At 43.3% G+C, this 21,644-nt stretch overlaps 1 protein-coding gene across 1 annotated transcript in view; it reads left to right on the top strand.

Annotated features, from left to right (window-relative positions):
• The first annotated feature begins 6,452 nt into the window (after nucleotides 1–6,452).
• Nucleotides 6,453–21,644, top strand: part of pappaa (pregnancy-associated plasma protein A, pappalysin 1a) — a 148,918-nt gene continuing 133,726 nt past the window's right edge. Inside the window, exons 1-2 of the mRNA XM_056290944.1 lie at nucleotides 6,453–6,843; nucleotides 14,745–15,852. Of these exons, the coding sequence (XP_056146919.1) occupies nucleotides 6,453–6,843; nucleotides 14,745–15,852 (1,499 nt within the window). The remainder of the gene's footprint in view (nucleotides 6,844–14,744; nucleotides 15,853–21,644) is intronic.

Below are 21,644 nucleotides of genomic sequence, written 5' to 3'. Positions count from 1 at the left end.
CCTCCTCTGGTCGGTCGGGGAGCCCGTTCGGGGGGGGGATAGCGTGATCCTCCCACGCATTACGCACCCCTGGTGAAACTCCCCACTGTCAGGTGAAAAGAAGCGACTGGCGACTCCACACGTATCGGAGGAGGCATGTGGTAGTCTGCAGCCCTCCTCCCCGGATCGGCAGAGGGGGTGGAGCAGCGACTGGGACGGCTCGGAAGAGAGGGGTATTGGTCAAGTACAGTTGTAATAAACACGAGTGATTGACATATCGCTGAAGAAACGTGAAGATAATATTTTGGCACTTGAACGATTTCAAACAGAATGTACTGTAAATCTGTTGTTATGGTCACCGTAAGGTGTGAACGGTAACGGTTCCCATAGGATTTGGTGTCTCTCAGCTGTATTCCCATCATGTTTTGGGTTTTAACCCAAAAGATCAAACGCACGCTCAGTTTCCCATGCGCATCCACACGGCGCACCGATGCGCCGCTGAACCGGCTGCCCCGCCGTGCTAAGTGCACATAAATGACAGCTGTCATAAGCATTAGACAAGATTAAAGCCGATTTATGCGAACGTACATACATTCTCGGTAATCTTTAGTCTATATTTGAATGGCAAATACCTTAGCTTCAGTTAACACGTTCTTACTGCTGTTGCTGAGAATGTTTCTTTTTTGCCAGAAAATTTGCCAGCAGGACAGTTTTTCATGAAACCGCGGGAAGTTAGACATGGTCTAGGTTTTGTAGGTAGTAAGGGATTTAATCTTAAGGCTTTAATGGGTTCTCTGTAACGGCATTATGGTTAGAAAAGACATCTCCTTACAGCGCCCCAAGCGCTATCATTAAATCTCATTGTCACCGCAGCTTTGAAAAACTCCTTTAATATACTGGAGTCTTCTGAGCACCCGCAACCTGCCTGTATTTACATGACGCCCAGTTGTCGTTATACTTGTTTCATTGTTGATCTGTCGGTATCGATGTTGTGCACAGTTTTTTTTAACCATCATCCAGATCATCCACAAAAATATGAGGCAGAAGCATTTAGGTTTGCACTTTAAACAGCCACTGTCACAGATTAAGCCGGGTGCATTAATGGATTACAGTACAGTGTTTTTTCCCCCATTTGACTCGCACTGCCCAGTCCCTTACTAGCATGGTGTAGCAGGATTACTGGGCAATAGCAACCACATCTTACGAAATAGAAGTAGTAAAGAGACAGCGGTGGGTGCATCATTATCGGTGGCATACTGGGGGTAACATTAAAGTTAAAGTGTTGATTGTTATCAACTGTGTACTGCTGGAGAGAGAGAGAGAGAGAGAGAGAGAGAGAGAGAGAGAGAGAGAGAGAGAGAGAGAGAGAGAGAGAGAGAGAGAGAGAGAGAGAGAGAGAGAGAGAGAGAGAGAGAGAGAGAGAGAGAGAGAGAGAGAGAGAGAGAGAGAGAGAGAGAGAGAGAGAGAGAGAGAGAGAGAGAGAGAGAGAGAGAGAGAGAGAGAGAGAGAGAGAGAGAGAGAGAGAGAGAGTGCATTAACTCTGTATCTTCACTCTGGCGTGTTTTAAACTGTAATCAGAAAATGTGACCGATAGAAAAAAAAACTGAAGTGCAATCATCTCATTTCCATCTGGTAAAGATGAACTCGTTGAACTTCCTTAACCATCCCTGTGCCCACATGTGTCCAGATTTCACCCGTCAGAGATGCTGCTTCCAGATTGTGGCACCTTGTTGCATAAATTAAGATGTTATCAGCACTGACCAAGAATAAGTGGTAGTAGAAAAAAAGGAAGAGTGTTTTTGCATGGTGCCCCCAAAAAGCCTCAAATGGTTTACTGTAGTGTTGAGGATAGACGTTTGTACATTAAGGATGATACGATCATAGCATGGCTCAATTAGTAAATTAGATCGACCAGTCATTTGACGAATGGGCACTGGAAAAAACACGTTTTACTATAGTATTAAATTAGGACTGTGAAAATGGTGGTATTGCTTGAGAAGGTGTCTGGAGCGTGCATTGAGACAACCTCACGTTGTCTGTGCTTAAAAAAGACATGGCGACTAAATTAACATTTATTACAGAACTCATCCCTTGGTCATCATACCCTTTAACAAGACTGCATCATCTTACATCAATACTGCAATTAATTATTCACCATTCTAGCAACAACAAAAAAAGCCAAGAAAAGACGGATCTCAGAAATGTCCGATGTAAAGGAAAATTAAGGAGTGATGTTGTGCACGTGTACACCATGTACGCGTGTACAACATATCTTCTGATTTGTTACGTCAATAACGAAGGTCTCCTTTTGTCTTTTGTTGTAGTCTTACATTCCAGACCGGTTCCTGAACTATAATCTGATGTCCACGTAACTATCGAAATGACAACGAGTTTCTGTTCAAGGAAAGATTTAGATTTGCAGTGGATTTGCAGAGTTTTCACAGGGCGTCCTTGACACAAACCATCACAGGTCAGGGGTTAAGATAGGATGTTAGTTTCCTGGACCATCAAATCCAGGAATAACTGGGAATAGGCCTATTGTAACAAGCCGGGGTTATTGTGGGACACTCTTTCATGGGCAAATGGTAGGAATGGGGAGGTGCATACTTCGAACTCTAAGCATGTTGATTGGTCCGTGCCCTGGCGGTGAATGCCATACTATTCTAAAACAATTCGTCTCAATCTCCTTGCATAATGGAGGGATGGTGAATGACCTTTATGCATGCATGCTCCAGAGCTTTTTCCTTCTTCTTCTTCTTCTTCTGTTTGTACATGCTGTACCAGTCAACAGGCATGCTGGGTGTGAGATACTCGCTCACATTTTCTACTTTGAATATTCACGTACCTCGAATTAGAAAAAAAAGGGGCAAAATTGAATCGGTTGAGGAATGTAACTGTCTATTGCTGATTGGCGTCATTCTGAAATGGGTGAAGAAGACAAAGCAGCAGGCAGCTGTGCGTCATTGTGACATGTTGGCACTTGGGTGCTTTCATAGACGCCTTTATCTTGTTTAACCAGATTTTGGCACTACTTCGTTGTCAGTCACATTAAAAAAAAGAAAAAGAAAAAAAAAGCCTTGATTGATGACCATAGGCAGACACTTTCTTGGATTCATCTAAGTGAGCTATGTGTTTGTAATCATTTGAAACAGTAATCATCTATTATTAATAAAACATTGTTCTATATTTCAAATGTAACCACTCTATGACAACAATGTCTAGATCAAAGAATGCTGAATCAGTTCATCTGGATACAATGTTTACTGACAGATACGTTTCACATCACTCAACTAAGTAACATCTTCAGTGATTTGACTGAAGATGTTACTTAGTTGAGTGATGAAACGTATCTGTCAGTAAACATTGTATCCAGATGAACTGATTCAACATTCTTTGATTTTCTTGCCTGGATTATTGAGCATGCATCAAAATAAGTTGTGGAGTGATATACTTTGAAGTTCACCTATTTCACAGAGAACATTTCATTTACTTTAAACATGACAGCACTCAGTTGACATCAGTGACATATCTTCACTGCAAGGAACATATCAAATATAGATAAGGCATTTCAGACATTAAACACAACCAGATCCTTAAAGCTGCTGCCAAGGAGAAGACCATGGTCACTTAAAAAAACATATAAAGAAATAAAGAGATAATCCAAAATTGATGATATTTACAATTTAAACTGCATACATTTAGAGGCTCTATCTCCTTTGGCTGATGAGATTCAACTTATATGCTTGTCTGTAATGTGTACACCTCACAACAAATGTTATTTCCTTCAGCTCAAGAGACAAAGGGAAATATGTTGCCCAAAGTGACAACACCATATGAAGAACAAAGCAAATATTTAACCGTTCCCTCTTGCCTTGATTGGAGGTGGTGATTTTTGGGCTGTTGAAGCAAACAGTTACAACAAACAGCCATGGGAGAACAGAGAGTGGAATATTGACATTCCAAATGACTGTCACTGTGGAAAGCAATTAGAAGCAACTTGGAGTCACCCTATTTCCCATGTCAGAAAAAAAGTGGTAGGGTTTCAGTAACATAGAGCAACTCTACCCCTCTTTTTGTTTTGGAATAAAACTATATATTATCTGACCACTATTTTTTTTCTTCCTTCCACTTATCTCCTTTTTTTTAATGTATAGAAGTCTCCCGGGTTGAGTTTGGTGTTGAAATTCCAATGCATCCAAAACTGACAGGCCAGTAAACACCAGTGATGTGCGGGGTTGACCTGAAACTTCCAAAAATCCCTTAAATTTTTGTGTCGGTTTATTTGAGAACTTCTGACAAAACGTCTCCCAACTGCACCGATGTGGGGTGCGTGGCATATGGTTAGGATGATGTAGGCAGGTTCAGGTAAGCAAAGACATCTGCACACACACACACACACACACAGAAATGTGTGTTTATATATGTATATATATATATATATATATATATATATATGTATGTATGTATGTATGTAGAGAGAGAGAGAGCAAAGTAGTTAAAAGGTAGTGGAAAACTATCTATATCTAAAAGAAAACCAAATATAAAAGAAATAGTATAAAGTCTACAATATTAAGTAAGATAAATATGATGTAGACGGGACAATGATTTATGATGACGCCATGGCTGAGCCACAGTTACTGTCACCCAGCACTAATTTCTTAATTTAGTGCTTAATTTATTGTTTAAAACGCGCTCATGAGAAACGCCATTTTTAGTGGATACCATTCTGCCATTACAAAACACGTTAGTCTGCGATGAAATTAAATCAAATTTGGGGAAGGGGTAAGGGAGAAATGGTATTTTAAAGACAAGAAGACACTTCAAATTCGGGGTCGACAAAAGAAAAAAATATGAATCATCACGTCATTATTCTGGCCTGTCCTGGCTCGCTACCGTTTCGCTTTTCCCGAAACAGAATCTAAATGAAGTATAGGCTGGCTGAGGGCTGAGGGTGTGTGTGGTGCCCCGCCATCTGCATCATGTGGCATCTCTCCATCTCTACCACAAACAAACACGTCAGGCTCACATCAAGGGGCAGACATCCATACGACAAAGTTTTCTCTGTCATCTTGAGGAATTTGGCACGTCGGTGTGGCAAGCCAGCATCCACAACTTCCAAAAAGAAAAAAAAAGAAATCAACTTCAAAACAAAGCCCCCCCCCAAATCACGTCATTAAATAATCCGAGCCAAAGAGCGTCGTGGAGCTGAACGACGGTGCTTGTTTACTTGGATGTTGGGGGGCTAGGGTCCTCCGTTGCGGACTCGGGAGAAAGTGGTGGTTTGTGTAGGATTGTTTAAATTGTAACCGCTAGAGGGATACATATACGCCTCACAAACTCCGTAAACACCATCCCATTACTGTGTGCCATAGAGAAGATTACCGTCAGTGAGAGTAGCCCTACCTGTGTGACTTCCCACTTCAAAACACACACAGCTCCGGAACATTTGAAACATGAGTTGCTCTTAAAAAAAAGAGAGACTTAAAGAGAAACTGCTGCTAAAGCGGACGACCAGTTGTGGTGACTCTCTCGCTCTCTCTCTCTCTCTCTCTCTCTCCTCTCTCTCTCTCTCTCTCTCTCTCTCTCTCTCTCTCTCTCTCTCTCTCTCTCCTCCCCCCCCCTCTCTCTCTCCCCAAGTGTAGGGCTATCTGCTTCAAGGCAAATCAATGAGGATCGCGATGGTTGTACTTCTGCAGCTCTGTCCCTCTTCCTCCTCTCGTCTCTCCGAGACCATTTAGTGCATTTCAACTTTTGCTAAAGGCTGAGAAAGAAAAAGAAAGAAAGAAAGAAAGAAAGAAAAGAAAAAGAAAAAGAGAGAGAGAGAAAAAAGCGAGCTAGGAATGCATTTTCCAGTGATGGTTCTCCTCCTTTGCTTTGTCCAATAAATATGCGAGATCGGCTTGCTTTCACTTTTCTTTGGAATTTAATATGTGGCATTTTTCCATGCTGTTTTACGGATAGGATAAAGGAAACAACAAAAAGGTGTGACAAGCGCCTGGCGGACAACTGTGGATTTCTGCGAGTAACTCCTACCGTCCAAAGGGGATGAGGGGGCATCGGCCGGACCCCCCTCTTGATTGATTAGCCTACTTATTAGTCATCCCTTTGGCTAAATGGGACCCATTGAAAAGGCACGGTGGACCACTTACATGAATCAAATATCCCTGTGTCCTCTGAATGTCTTCAGAAGAGTAGTTTTGCCTAAGAGAGGGGGTCGTGGCTTAGCATTATAAAGAGGGAATAACAGCATAGCTTTATGGATTTATTTAGACAGTTTCTGCGCTTTGATATACGACTGTAAAAGAGAGGAGAAGAAGAAGAAGAAGAAGAAGAAGAGAGAGGAAGAAAAAAACTGGAGGAGATTGCAAAGAGGAGAGCAATTGTGGACCTACTAAATTTCTAGTTATTCGTTGTGCTTTTTTTTTTTGATTTGCCTCGTTTAAATTATCTGTACCATCTCCCTCACCCTGAAAATGAAACTTTGGACATATCCCTGGGTGTCTTGCCTGGTGATACTCATCTTGTGTTTTGGATCAGAGTGCGGGACAGTCCGGAGAAAGGGGAGATCCAAGAGGGAGTTGGTGCGCATTAGGGAGGCGAAAGCCACCGTACCGGGGGCTTGTGCCACACGTCTGCCCCGGGGCAAGCGCTCTTTGCCCGGCTTGGAGCGACGGGTGCTCCGCCAGCATCGGCGCTCCTCGCAGGCGGAGGAGAACTCCCCGGGTCGGGGCAAAGCAGTCTATTTCACTGGCAGGGGGGACCAACTCCGGCTAAAGCCTGGCGTGGAAATACCGAGAGGGAATTTCACTCTGGAGATGTGGATCAAACCGGAGGGAGGTCAGCGATCCCCCACGGTGATTGCAGGTAGGATAATCCCACACGTCCCTGGTCTCCGGAGGGAGACCACTTCAGTTTAGTCAGACAGACTGTTTGCAAAAAAAAAAAAATGGGTGAAATAAACTGGGGAGTTGTCACTTTCTTTTGATCGCAATGCATTTCCTTTAAATGTCAAGCACCGACGGATGCAACGCGGACTTTCAGTGAGTTGAGAACGAGTTCTCCTTATCAGACTAGACAATGATGTAATGCTCTGAAAAGTAGGCACAGCAGAGGTTTTCGGTGGTGCAAGCATGGTCTACGGGGTCACTCAAGAAGTGGATCACGTTTGATTTTCCTGACATTACAGACACGTGTTCCGTTGCAACGGGGATCCTATATAATATTATTAGTTTGCCACTTTGTTCCAATGATGTGCAAAAAAAAATAGATGGCATGTCACCCTGTTTTCTAAAAAAAAAAAAACCCCACCGGCAGGTACTGCTATCCTCTATACTGCATCATCTGATTGGCAGCTGATGTCACTGTGCGTAAAAAATAATTTCAATGAGTCGTCCAGCTATTTTAAAACTATGATGTAATGGCGAAAACTTTGACAGTGAGCACGTCACCGTGCGCACAAAGCGCGAGAGAGAGGGAGAGAGAGAGAGAGAGAGAAAGAGGGAGATGCTCGTTTTACTGGGGAGGTGATCGGAGCGCCGCGCATGCCGCAATGTTGAGTGTTTCCCCAAAAAATCGACACCTTTTGGACGGACTACCGGAGTTACGAGACAGGAATGAATTACAGGGTATTCCCCTTGCGCCGAATCACAACGCTGCCTTGCTTGCCTGTGCAGCAGGCAGCGTAGGTGACCGGTGACGTTGCCCTCCTCGAAAAAGCGTGCACTCGTGCGCTCCCCCAAAAAGGATCAACACGGACTTTATTACCCTGAGACACGTTGCAATCCATCACTGATGCGTGTCCATCAATTGCGCAGAGACGTTTTAATAAAAATGCGGTCAAACAGAAGCCTGAGCCCCATGCACATGTTTAACACACTGGTGATGGTTAAACGAAGCCAATAACCCGCCCATAAGGAGCATCTTTATGTCCTTACCACTAAGTGTCATCTATGATATACTATAACACAGTACCGCTCCTTGTGCGGCGTTAAGCCGGCTCTGGTGCTCCGGACTGCCGACAGGGAGCGTTGCATACGCAACACACTGCCTGATGGAGTACCAGTGCAGATGGCCAGCCTTGAACTGAACCGAACTTAGTTCTTCAATTTGTCTGTCTGGCCGTTTAAGGGCTGGAGTACTACTCATTGTTTGCATCTTCAATATATCTATCTTCTATCTATCTATCTATCTATCTATCTATCTATCTATCTATCTATCTATCTATCTATCTATCTATCTGTCTGTCTGTCTGTCTGTCTGTCTGTCTGTCTGTCTGTCTGTCTGTCTGTCTGTCTGTCTATCTATCTATCTATCTATCTATCTATCTATCTATCTATCTATCTATCTCAACAGAAGGGAAACAATACTATGTGTGGGTGCATCTTTTTGCGGTGATTGTATACTGAGATGCTGGACACATTATCACTAATGAGCTGTAGGGAATATGCTCTTAAAAAAACCCAGAATTAAATTTTGTGGCGCTTTTGGATCCTGTGAGAGAAATCTGTTTGTCAAACTGCGTGACTGTTTAAATTACATGTCATGCTGATGCGTACTTAAAAGGTTTTTGGTTTAAGCCGTGTTGCATTTTGTTGTACTGTTTTCTAGCATTGTGTTCACATTGGTGCAGCAGAGGAGACCTTTTTTTGAGAACAATCCACCACCAATCAAATGCAATAATGCATAATCTTTTAAATCCAATTCAGGCCTCCTGAGCTACCAACAATCCTGGGGCCTCTGACAGAGCCCCATCCTCTTATTTTGATCCCACCCCAGGGTTGTTTTCTACACTTGTTTTCCAACCATGTTGTTGTTTTGACCATCACCAGTTTTGTCTGTCTGTCTGGCTGTCTGTCTTTTTGTCTGTCTGTCTGTCTGTCTGTCTGCTTATCTATCTATCTATCTATCTATCTATCTATCTATCTATCTATCTATCTATCTATCTATCTATCTATCTATCTATCTATCTATCTATCTATCTATCTATCTATCTATCTATCTATCTATCTATCTATCTATCTATCTGTCTGTCTGTCTGTCTGTCTGTCTGTCTGTCTGTCTGTCTGTCTGTCTGTCTGTCTGTCTGTCTGTCTGTCTGTCTGTCTGTCTGTCCGTCCGTCCGTCCGTCCGTCCGTCCGTCCGTCCGTCCGTCCGTCCGTCCGTCCGTCCGTCCATCCATCCATCCATCTATCTATCTATCTATCTATCTATCTATCTATCTATCTATCTATCTATCTATCTATCTAGCTAGCTAGCTAGCTAGCTAGCTATCATCCATCATCCATTCATCTATCATCCATCTATCATCCATCCATCCATCCATCCATCATCCATGTAATTCTTGCTTTCTAGTAAAAGAGGACTCCAATGTGTAAAACATTGAAACTTTAATCAATACAAAAACTGGTTACGGAAACAAAATTAACCATCTCAAATCAAATCAAAAGAAACATCAGTGTGTGTCATTGTCTCTGCAGTGTCAAAATATCAATAAGCATACACAATTACATTGTACTGAAGGTAAAAATGCAGAAAAGTCTACCACTGTAGGTCAAGTATAAAGGTTTATTTCCCTTTAAAATGAATCCCGTCATTAGATTTTGGGGTTCTATTCTATTCTATTCTTCTGAGTGCGTTAAAGGGACTAACCTAACAACAGATTTGCTAAAATCTGTAACCTATCCATAATTGATGCAAGCAGAATCCAGTTACATGTTTGTTGCTGTCATGTTTTGTTAAGTTTTGGGGTGAAATATAATATTTAGGGAGCTTCTAGAAAGTAATGAGACCTGATGAAGCGAATAGGCCAGATACGGAGGTACCATGGAGGCATGACCACTGTAAGGCTAGCAGGTACTTTCTATATTACAGATGTCCTATTAAAACTGGTAATGAACACGAGGAAGGGTTATCTGGTTTGCTGTACTGTGCGCTACACTGCTCTGTGAGCAAAGTGTGTTTCTTACACTGTCATTTCCCTAATTTGACATAGTTACATATGGCCAGAATTGATCCCAGGTTTAAGAACATTTGGAAAGTACCACCAACCAGCTGTAATTCAAGATGATTGGATACTACCCCAGGCTGAGACCCCTCATGGGAGTTGATAAACACACACACACACACGCACACACGCACGCATGCACGCACGCACGCATGTATGCATGCACACACACATGCACGCACACGCACACGTGTAAAAAAAAACTGCACAATCTGAACATCAAGTTCTGTGTCCAAATGTTATGCAAACTTTGTTGTGCCCTATTAGCCTTTGCATCCGGGTCATGTTGGGCTATCCCGCATCACAGAAAGGGGGAAATAAATCACAAGAGGAGCCGAGGCTCTCTTCCATGACCTACTGGGGGACAACTATGTGCCCATGTTTGCAGATACAAGCTCTGATAACAGATTTAGCATATCTTACTACTATCATTTTGTGTGATGATAATGACTTTTAATCCCTCCCATTAGTATTCTGGATCATGACGTCCTTTCTGATAGTTTGTCATTAAGTTGTTCTCTTGTTTTTGCCTTCTTTTTTTGTGTGTGTGTGTGAAGCAATAGATGGAAGTTGTGAAATATTCAGACAAAGTCATGAACAGTCTTGAGATCCTGACTAAGTACCTGGGAAGTAGGGAGGGTTTGGGGACCAGCGAGGGATACAGCATAACACTTATGCCCTCGGGTCATTTTTCCGACAAAAAAAAAAAAAGAAAATTCTGCAGTTTACTCACAAAATTATATCACCGTTTCAATAAAAGAGGCTTATATCCAAGTTGTTTATGTTAGGGCAAATGTTGCTTCAATTACTGCTACCTTAGCCTCAAGCAGTGTGTGCCTTTCCTGCTATGTTGGTATGTTCTGATACATGTGGTATAAAATGCCATAAAATCCTGAGTTGAGTCATTAAATTTAATGAGAGGGTTTCAAATGTTGACAATGTTAGAAAGGTTCAGAGTTACAGTGTTAGTAGTTGCAATTTATGTTGCTTGACAGTCATAGAGGCTGATTATTTCTGTCTATATTCCCTGAGACATGAGGAACTGAATCAGCCACACTTGGGGCCAAACTTTCGGTCTCTCCAAACTGTTGGTCCGAGGCCTGAGTGAAACCGTCAACCTTTCTGTGCCACACTTTCAAAGCTGAAATGAGTTGTTGGGGTAGGATATATTAAATATGGCAGCAAGGTGTAGGGGAAAGCGCATTTATGAGAAGTGTGAACCCATTTAGATAATCAATACGCTGGGTTATGATGTGTAGGTTGCGGTCTAGGTATCAATGGAATTTTCCAGCATCTCCACAAGCTGCTGCAAGCACTTCAACATGACTGTAGTCATAGTTTCTTTCTCTGACCTTTTAAGAACTATAACAGTTTAAAAAGTAAACAAAAAAGTCTCCATTGTTCCCGCCCTTTTTTTTTCAGGTTCCTCTGACATTTTTCTTTGTTTTTTGTTTTTTGTTTCTTCTTGTTTTGCTTGGAGCATGACAAATGGCAAGTGCAAGCAAGATTGCCTTTGAACCTGACAAAAAAATGATCTCGACTGTGGCGTGTGCATATGCAAATACCTCCATTGTGCGTATGTATGCTCAGAAACGTTTGTTTGCGCTGGTGTTTCGGTTTCTCTATATGTGTGTATTTGCATGTGCTGTACGTGCACACGCTCGTGTGCAAATGTGCATGGGCGAGTTTGTGTGTTGCTGCGCGTGCGCGCGTGCGTTCGTGTGTATGCTCGCTTGCGCATGTGTGAGTGTTTGCGTCAGCCCAGCCAGTCACAGTGCAGGTCTGGAAAAGTGTACTGTGTTAGATTAATTGAGCATGGCAGAATTATGACAGCTGTTTACACTAGGAGCCCTACGAGCATTTTAGCACACCTTTTAGCCTTGAGTGCACTAGCTGACAGATGGAAGGCTTTTTCCTTTCGCTGTAGTGGAAAGCTTGAAAACGTCATCCGCCAAAGTACTGACCTTGACGCTAAACCCTACGCTCGCTCTTTGAACATTAGCCCATTAGAATATCGAGCTAATGAGCGCATACTGGAGTGTGTATCTCACCAGACGCTAGGTAAGGCTAACTAGATGTTAGTGGGAAACCATTTGCCAGTCGTGAATCACAAGCTCAGGTAGACGAATGGTTTGTTTTTGCTAGGTCACCTGACACTTTTGATAACTATTGCTTGACGGAAATGACGTTTTTGGGTTTTGTTTTTTTTGGGATAAAAACTGTGTTGCTTGATTTGTTTCTTACATTATTTTCACCTGCAAGTATTTTAAGTTGCGGCACCACCATAGATTGTTGCAGAGTTTGATTGGTTGTGCATTTTGTAATGCCAAAGTTACGGTCATATCTACGTGCTACCGTGATACTAGAGCAGAAATAAAGCTTTGTCGAAGCATAAATGCTAGATGTTGCTCAACACGCCAAGCAGGCAACCTAACAAAAGGAGTAAGCAGTCATCTTAAGTATATTGGTAAACTTGACCTACAGATTTGATCGTCACCATGACAGCGCACACTATCCATGATTAGGTTAAACCAGTTGAAATGAATATTAGGGGCATCCGGGTAACATAGCGGTCTCTTCTGTTGCCTACCAACATGGGGATCACCAGTTCGAATCCCTGCGTTACCTCTGGCTTGCTTGGGCGTCCCTACTGACACAACTGGCCCTGTCTGCGGGTATGGGTCCTAGTGGCTGCACTAGCGCCTCCTCTAGTCGGTCGGGGCAACGGTTTGGGGGAGGAGGGGGAACTAGAGGGACTAGCGTGATCCTCCCACGCGCTACGCCCCCCTAGCGAAACTGCTCACTGTCAGGTGAAAAGAAGCGGCTGGCGACTCCACATGTATCGGAGGAGGCATGTGGCTCGGAAGAGCGGGGTGACTGGCCAGGTACAACTGGGGAGAAAAAGGAGAAAATCCCCCCCCCCCAAAAAAAAGCAAAAAGAATATGAGCTGGCTTTTACTGAGAACCTAATGCAAATGAGACTGGGTGGTATCAGGTGAACCATTTCCTGATCAGCTGCAAATGCAGCCTATGTGCACTGGATACAAAAACCTGTAATGTCACAATCAGAAACCGAGTGCAATGTTACCACATATTCCCAGTGCTAGCAAATGTGTACAGTGTACGCCTCTGGCAAAGGTGGATTCCAGTTATCTCTGCCCAAGGTCATCTGTTAAAACAGACACGCTGAGATCTTACCTTGTGAAATCTGTCACCGTGATTTGGAATTTTTGCACAGTTTGACCTGTAAATACACGTCTGGATACGTGCACACATTCACAAATTTGCATTAGCACACACGCGCGCACGTGCGCGCGCGCACACACACACACACACACACACACACACACACACACACACACACACACACACACTGTCCTCCAGCAGTGCTAAACAAACAAACATTTAGCATTCAGAGATCCCCTAAGAAGTGAAAACACATTACCATGCTGAAGCTGACATACACGTTCCAAGTGAAACAGGAAAAAGGTGTTTTGGTGCCTCTAGAAAAACAAGGCTTTAGCAGAAACTAGCCTTTTCTGGCTACCCCACTGGCAAGGGACATGTACACCAACAACTTTAAATGCACTCAATGTTCATGAAACTGCTTTTTAAAAAGATATATATTAGGTCTCCCTTGCATTAAACATGCACTTTAACCCAATTTCCAGGACAACAGTTTCTTAGTTTTCAGACAATGAATTATATAACATTTACTCAGTAATCTAAACTATTTCTACCCTATTCAGCCTATGTAAGTCAATATCTGATGATTAAGAAATGTATATGCATGCAGGATAGTATAGTGTGGAGTAATCAATACTGTATCTTCAATGTATATAATGAAACACAACACACCGTTCAGATTCTGAAATAAAATATTTGTTAATAACTGGTAAAGGGTCACCTTTATAGACTTCCTAGATGGCTCTCTCTCTGTTTTTTAAAGAAAGCCTTAAATGGCGAATTGCTGTTAAACATCAATATCCAAGATGAGACTGAGGTCTAACTTGATTTTTTATTTTTATTTTTTAGAATAGATTAGATTAGATTCAACTTTGTTGTCACAGCACAGAGTACAAGAACTAAGACACTGAAATGTTAAAAAAAAAGAAAGAAAAGAAATTGGGGTGTCCGGGTAGCGTATTCTGTTGCCTACCAACATGGGGATCAGCGGTTCGAATCTCCATGTTACCTCTGGCTTGGCTGGGCGTTCCTACAGACACAACTGGCCCTGCCTGTGGGTATGTGTCCTGGTTGCTGCACTAGTGCCTCCTCTGGTTGGTTCTGTTCGGGGAGGAGGGGGAACTGGGGGCAATAGCGTGCTCCTCCCATGTGCTACGTCCTCCTGGCAAAACTCCTCACCGTCAGGTGAAAAGAAGCAGCTGGCGACTCCACATGGGGAGGCATGTGGTAGTCTGTAGCCCTCCCCAGATTGGGAGAGGGGGGTGGAGCAGTGACTGGGACAGCTCGGAAAAGTTGGGTATTTGGACGGGTACAATTGGGGAGGAAAGGGGGGGGGATTAAAAGGGGTGAAATTGCTGTTTACCTGGCTCATGGCTTTCTGCTCTGCCTCGATATTATGGACTAAGCTGCAGCCTGTTCCTCTTAGAAGTTATTACTGAAGAATGTGTTTTTCTCCTTGCTATTGTTCTTTATTTCTTTTTCCTGTGTCTCTATTAAAGACATACTTTATCACTGACTACAAATAAATGCGTTCTTACACACATCAATTGACTCATGTCCTCTCTCTTTCCATCAGGTCTTTACGACAAATGCTTCTACGCCTCGAGTGACCGGGGTTGGCTCCTCGGGATCCAGGCAGTCAGTGAACAAGGCAACCGAGACCCTCGATTCTTCTTCTCCCTTAAAACTGACCGTGCCCATAAAGTGACCTCGATTCACTCCAATGCCCACTACACTCCCAACCAGTGGGTTCACCTGGCTGTCACCTACGACGGCGTATACATGAAACTCTTTGTCAATGGGGCTCAAGTGGGTGTCAGTCGGGAGCAATCTGGTGACGTTTTCAGTCATTTGACCAAAAAGTGCAAAGTGCTAATGATTGGTGGTAATGCACTGAATCATAATTACAGGGGAGCGGTAGAAAGGGTAGGCCTGTGGAGAGGGGCACGGGGGCAGAGACAGATTATCAGGGACATGCAAGGCCATGAGGACCCCCAGGATGCCCCTCAGCTGGTCATCAGAGAAACCTTCGAGCACCCGGGCCGTAAGTGGTTGACTGTGAAGGATGGAAGCTTTCCCCAGTCTGAGCAGGGAGGAAGTGGACGATTAGGGTTTGTTGGTGGTAGCGGTGTGGGTGGGAATAGTGAAGGATTCTTGGACACTACATTGGAGCCACCGACCTGTGGTCAAACTGTCTGTGACAATGTGGCGGTCATCAAAAACTACAATTACCTCTGGACCTTCCGTCGACCCAAGACAGTGCGATATCGTGTCATTAATATTTGGGATGATGCGCGAAGAAGGCCTACTGTATCCGATCACCAGATCAGCTTGCAGCATCAACAGCTTAACGATGCCTTTAGCCCCTACAACATCACCTGGGAGCTTAGCGTTCATAATGTGACCAATTCCTCGCTCCGTAATCGTTTGATTCTGGCCAACTGTGACATTAGCAAAGTTGGTGATGATGCATGCGACCCAGAATGCAACCACCCGCTGACAGGTTTTGATGCAGGCGATTGCATGTCTGGGCACCGGAGCCGTTGCCCTGAATACAAACAGGGTAATGGGGTATGTGACCCGGAGTGCAACTGGGAGAACTTTTTCTATGATCTTGGTGACTGCTGTAACCCCAATGTGACAGATGTGACCAAGACGTGCTTCAACCGCTCTTCACCGCACAAGTAAGATCACTTTCTTCACTTCACTACAGTCACAATTTATGTGTTGCTTGTAGAGAGGTTATGTTTAAGTAACTGACCTGCAATGTGTAGTTATAATTTGTTAAAAGCTTTTACTCTGACCAGAATCTTTGCTCAAATTAAATCATTGTTTTGGTTTATTTAATTGAAAACGTTTCTCTTACCGTGAGTGTGTAGAGCCACTACACTGTGGCCTCACATGTGTACAGTAAATCACATAATAACACATCTTCCCAAATGTACATCCCTGAGAGAGGTTAATATATCTAAATATACTGTCTCCTGACTGTACTGGGCTGAGGCTGACTGTAACAAACCCCAGCCTGTGTGGCCTGCCCTGATATCCTCTAGGGGTGGCAAGTCCAATCTAGCCTTGGCTGCTTTAATCAGTGCTCCACACTTTGGCAGGGCCATACCAGTGCAACTTGATGGCTCTCTAGGTAGGGGAAGCAAAAACCCAGACTGAGCTCTTCTGTATTCTTTTTTTTCCCCTTCAACCCTCTCCCCTCTTTTCTACTGTCCTCCTACCATACCCAGTGGTCTTAATTAAACCAGATGGATTGGAGAAAGGAGTTGGTTTGGTTTGGAAAGAGTGACAGTCCAAACACAGTTTAGAGGCAGTTAGAGGTCAGAATAAAGAGACTAGCATGGTTCTTGCCATAGATAGAATAGTAATTGATAGTAGAAATTATTTCAGACACACCATTCCTTCTACAAAACCCTCAACAGTCATATTAATGGGGAATGATGGGTATGGCCCTATAGAAAACCTTTGGCAAAAGAAGGGGGAATGCATCTAGATACAGGGTACTGATATTATTTTCACGTCCCTAAAAAAATGTTCCAGAAGTTAAGAATTTATATTTCTTTGCATGATGTAAGACATTATCTGTTTTGCTGCAGCTACCTTGGGAGAAGCCTTGATAAAAACCCCTGTGGATCTTTGTTTTTGAGGGAATTCTCTCTTACACTGGGGAATATGAGCAACATTTGGGGGGGGGGGAGTTTTTCCTCTGGATTTTACTCAAAAAGCATCGTGCCATAAAGGTGTCCAATATGTTTTTTTTAATTTTTTTTTTTTATTCATTGGCACATTCACACTGTGTACTTATATAGGTGTCCTCCTTCTAGGGGCCCCTGTGGTTACGTCAGAAAAAGAGACAAATGACAGCAGGTCAGCAACTTAAATTCTTTTAGACACAGCAGGGAAAAAAAGGTGGAAGGATAAGAAAATCCAGTAGGTTTATTGTATGGGATTTTCGTCTTTCTTATATAGCTAGACTCAGGGAATCTGTAAACTCGTTCCCATCAAAGCCAAGCTGGGATCACCATCTTTGGCACCGTCTGACTGTTAAAACCGCCGCTAACTATTTTTTTATGACGCAACATCAAACAAAAACAGCGGATAGGTTTGCCATTACTCTTATTTCTCTTAATCTCCCATCCACCCGCTTCCATCGTCGTCATTGTCAGAAGCTCATTCATCAACCGCGGGCCAAAACTGCTTCACTTACATATCAACTACTGGCACAAACTTGTAGCTGCGATCTTTAAAACATCCCCCAGAGCCCATGAAAGTTGGACTTGTGAAGAATAACAGTAAAGGCAAGAGACAGTCAGAGAGAGAGAGAGAGAGAGAGAGAGAGAGAGAGAGAGGGAGAGAGAGAGAGAGAGAGAGAAACAGAGGGAAGACAAGAGAGAATTCCAAAAGACAAAACTAGATATAACCTCACCAAGTGGGTGCTTATTTTGCTTTGATTATGGTATGTCTGGTAAGACTCGCTGAAATCTGCACTGCAAACATTTTGACATTCCTCCTTAATTATAGAATTCTGAATGAACAATATGCCACATATGTAAGGGAACAATGGTTGTGAGAACCTGTGTTTATTTTTGTAGACTTTGTGCCTGTTACCACTTACGTGTAGTGTATTTAGGAATCTGGCTCACAGGACGCAGACTAGAGCTGTTCTGTGTTACTCCGAAACGCCTCTCTTCTGGAAATACCACTGATAATAACTCTCCCCCTGTTTGGCTGGGGGAAATATCTCGCATTGTTTTCACTGCCCTTTGTTTTCGCACTTTTTCATGGCTTTGGTGGTATTCGATATAACCTGATGGCATTTCTTTGGGGGCCGTACATTCCCTCTCATAGTCTTGAACCATGGAAGTCTGAATAGACAGCTGTCTGAGCAGGGCCGGCAAAAGCCTTTATGGGGCCCCGAAGCAGAATTTGGTTTTGGGGTCCCCCATCACCTTGGCGCCGCCAACACTATTGACTATCACCAATGCTTGATCATTCGCACGTCTACTGTAAATCTAACATAACCATTATCAATTTTATTAGTTGTAGCTGTGTTGCTTGAAGCCATACCAATATAAGGTCGGCATGTTTTTACCCTTCCATGGTTTTTAATCTGAAAAGGTAGCAAAGCCACAAGAGTGGTCTGGTTTAATTTGCACTTTAACATTCAAAGTGATACAGTACTAAGTGGCATACTGAATGTGGTGCACTGAAAAGTAACAAAATAAACCATTAGACAATCTGTTTACTGTAAACAAGTTGACCACTACCAATGCGGGGCTCGGCGGTTCGAACCCCCATGTTACCTCGGCTTGGTCAGGTGTCCCTACAGACACAATTGGCCATGTCTGCAAGTGGGAAGCCGGATGTGGGTATGTGTCCTGGTCGCTGCACTAGTGCCTCCTCTGGTCGGCCGGAGTGCCTGTTCAGGGGAGAAGGGGAACTGGGAGTAATAGTGTGATCTTCCCACACGCTACACCCCCCTGGCGAAACTCCTCACCGTCAGGTAAAAAGAAATGGCTGGGGACTTCACATGTATCGGAGGAAGCATATGGTAGTCTGCAGCCCTCCCCGGATTGGCAGAGTGGGTGCAGCAGTGACTGGGAAAGTTCAGAAGAGTGGGGTAATTGCCTGGATACAATTGGGAAGAAAAAGGGGGAAAAAATCCAGAAGAAAAACAAGTTAACCACTTCAATTGCTTTTGGTTTAAAAAATTTGCAATGTGCAAAACTACAGAACAACAATCAACCACAATTAAAATCAAATAACTAAGAAAAACAGTACCTCCCTCAGTGACGTTTCCCTGTTATAGACAATGTTAAATAAATTAAACAAATACCTAAATAATGATATAAAATGAAGTGGAACCTGTAACAAGATAACAGTAATGGTTCAAGAATAGACTAAAAAGCCGAATAATCATTTTTGAAAACTATGTACAGATGTGCAAAAGGTTCAGAAAAAAAATGTGAAAAATTTCAGAATACTACTTTAATTCTGACATTTACTCTTCTTATCCCCCTTGACTTTCTGCCACTGTTATTCGTTATTAAAAGGTGTCAATAAAGAAAAAATTTGATCGCAAAAAAACCCAAAAACAAAACAAACCTGTTTCCTGGCTTTTCTGGTGACAAAGTGGTTTTTGACATCACTGTAAGAGATCTGATGGCCAACTTTGTTGTTGATACTAATTACTGCAAGTCCACTCAGTCTTTTTTCGTGCCATGGAAGATCTCAAGTAGTTCTTGATCAGTTTGTGCTTAGAAAAGCTCCGCTCTGCAGACGCAACAGTCACAAGGAGAGTGTAAGCTACCTGGAGAGCTACCCAAAGATTTAGGTACATAATACTGCTTTTTTTGTATGATCACCATTGACATAATATAATATGTCACAACCCCCCCCCCCACAACATTTTAAGCTCTCTCGTGGGACATTTCAAACACTCTTGGCGGCCCTCTGGTGGCCATGGGGACCCAAAGCAGACGCTTAGTTCGCTTATGCGTCAGGCCGGCCGTGTGCCTGAAATGATACAAGATGCTCTTTTTTGATATCACATTGTCATCAGTTCACTCAACGAAAAGCACACCCTCAATATAAGCGAAACAGAATTAAGATGGCAATCTACCTCCCTGCACAGCCTCCCCCAATATAGACTTGTAAAAGCAAATTACTGTAAGTCATAGATACATTTTTATACATAAAAAAACAGCAAACCCCCCTGAATGTTAACCATCGATCTGTTATAGATCTGGTTTACCATTGTCAAAGCCCAATAGGTAATCTTTTTCTCCATGGCCTCTTTTCTCCTTCCTCAATCAATTACTTCTCAGTCTGGCAGGTTAATGGATAGAGACCACCCTTTTTCCCTTTTTTTCCCCTTCTCGTCCTCCCACCCTTCCTCCCTCCCTCCCTCTCTCGACATTCCACTCTCCTCTCTTCACTCATTGAAGGCGGATATTCTCCAAGGGCCCTTGAGTTGGGTGCTTTACAGTCAGTTGACTAAACCCTATGCCCCTGTCCCATAAACCAGGCTCATGTTTATGGCTTTGTGCCTAATGGAGGGTTAAGCATAAAAAACGGCTCTTAGCACTTCCCCTTTAAAGCTATGACACCCTTGTAAAAGCACCTGTTGAGGAGTTTTTCACCTGTGCTCTGCTGGGAGCTGATGAAAATACATCCGCAGAGCTCGGGCAGAAGAGGGGAGGCGAAGCGAGGAGGGAGCTCGGCCGGGCAGGCAATTAGGAGCCGAGCCCGTTCTGATGGGATAATGCGAAGCTGAACTGGTAAACAGAGAAACACTTCGAGAAGTACAGTTGTTAATTACTTGACAGGGTCACGGGAACACGATAAAAGCATGACGTCCGTGACAAGTGTGATGTCCCGCTCCAAATCACTGGGGTGTGACTAGATGTGCTGGAAGTAGGCCTGCTGTTAAAGTCAGGACGGGCGAGATTAGATGCTGCTCCGTCTTCCAGCGGAGTTTTAGACCCAGACATTAACACGTAGTTAAAGCTGCGATGAGTTTAGCATTTTTTGTTGACTTTGCACGGCACTGTTGACAAACGTGGTAGTGTTTCACAGAAGAACAACTTTGTCATTGGGACAGAGATCTACATTCACCCTCTGGTAGCTCATGCATTTTTTTTTTTTTGAAGAGAGGAGTGAGGAGAGGGGTGAGAGATTCAGTAGTGTTTTTGGAAAAACAGGTGTTTGCAAGATATACAGCAATGAGGTAATGTATCCCTAATTGTGGCTTTGTCTGTGTGCTGTAAATCATCAGATTTCACAGACCCGGAGACAAACATTTGGACTCACTACACTGCAATATGTGATTTTCGTGCCGTTAGTCTCATTTGCTTAAAATCAAACAAGAGACTGATAAATAATCAGTGAAAAACTCCTCGTGGCACCTTCAAACAACCTCTTGTGAATGCAACGTGGGAATACCGACACCTTTTTGTTGGGTGACCCATGCGGATTGCTATAATCTCTGTGGCGGTTAATCAATAGCTCTCAATGGGAATGTGAACAGAGGGTACGAAAATATCATGAAATCAGAGGTTACTCTCTTACACTCTGTATAATCTTACAAGTCAACGGTTTCCGAGCCCTGGTCACATCAGCGAGGGGTGGCAGCAGCATCTCTGCAATTCGAGGGTCGATGCGTGTCCTGCGAAGGTGTCTTCTCGAAGGGAGAAAAAGCAGACGAGTAAGCTGGAGAGCAAAAAAAGGAGCGTGTGAGTATAGTAATAAAGGCAGAGATGAATGATGGGTTTAGGGGCTGCGGTGTTGACCGACTTGATGACAGGGGAGCTAAGGGGCCCCTCCAATTTAAAAGTGTTCTTGGCCATGCGGCCACCATTGCCATGCCAACTCACTACAGCATTCACACTAAGCCACTACACACATATGTATACGAGGCAAATTTATGGGCTTATATGAATTATATATGGGTGTAAATGGATGAAGT

The sequence above is a fragment of the Lampris incognitus genome, chromosome 12 (genome assembly GCF_029633865.1).
Source record: "Lampris incognitus isolate fLamInc1 chromosome 12, fLamInc1.hap2, whole genome shotgun sequence".
In the NCBI taxonomy this organism is placed as follows: Eukaryota; Metazoa; Chordata; class Actinopteri; order Lampriformes; family Lampridae; genus Lampris; species Lampris incognitus.
Note: the sequence above shows the minus strand (reverse complement) of the source record. Positions and strands in the feature narration are given on the sequence as shown.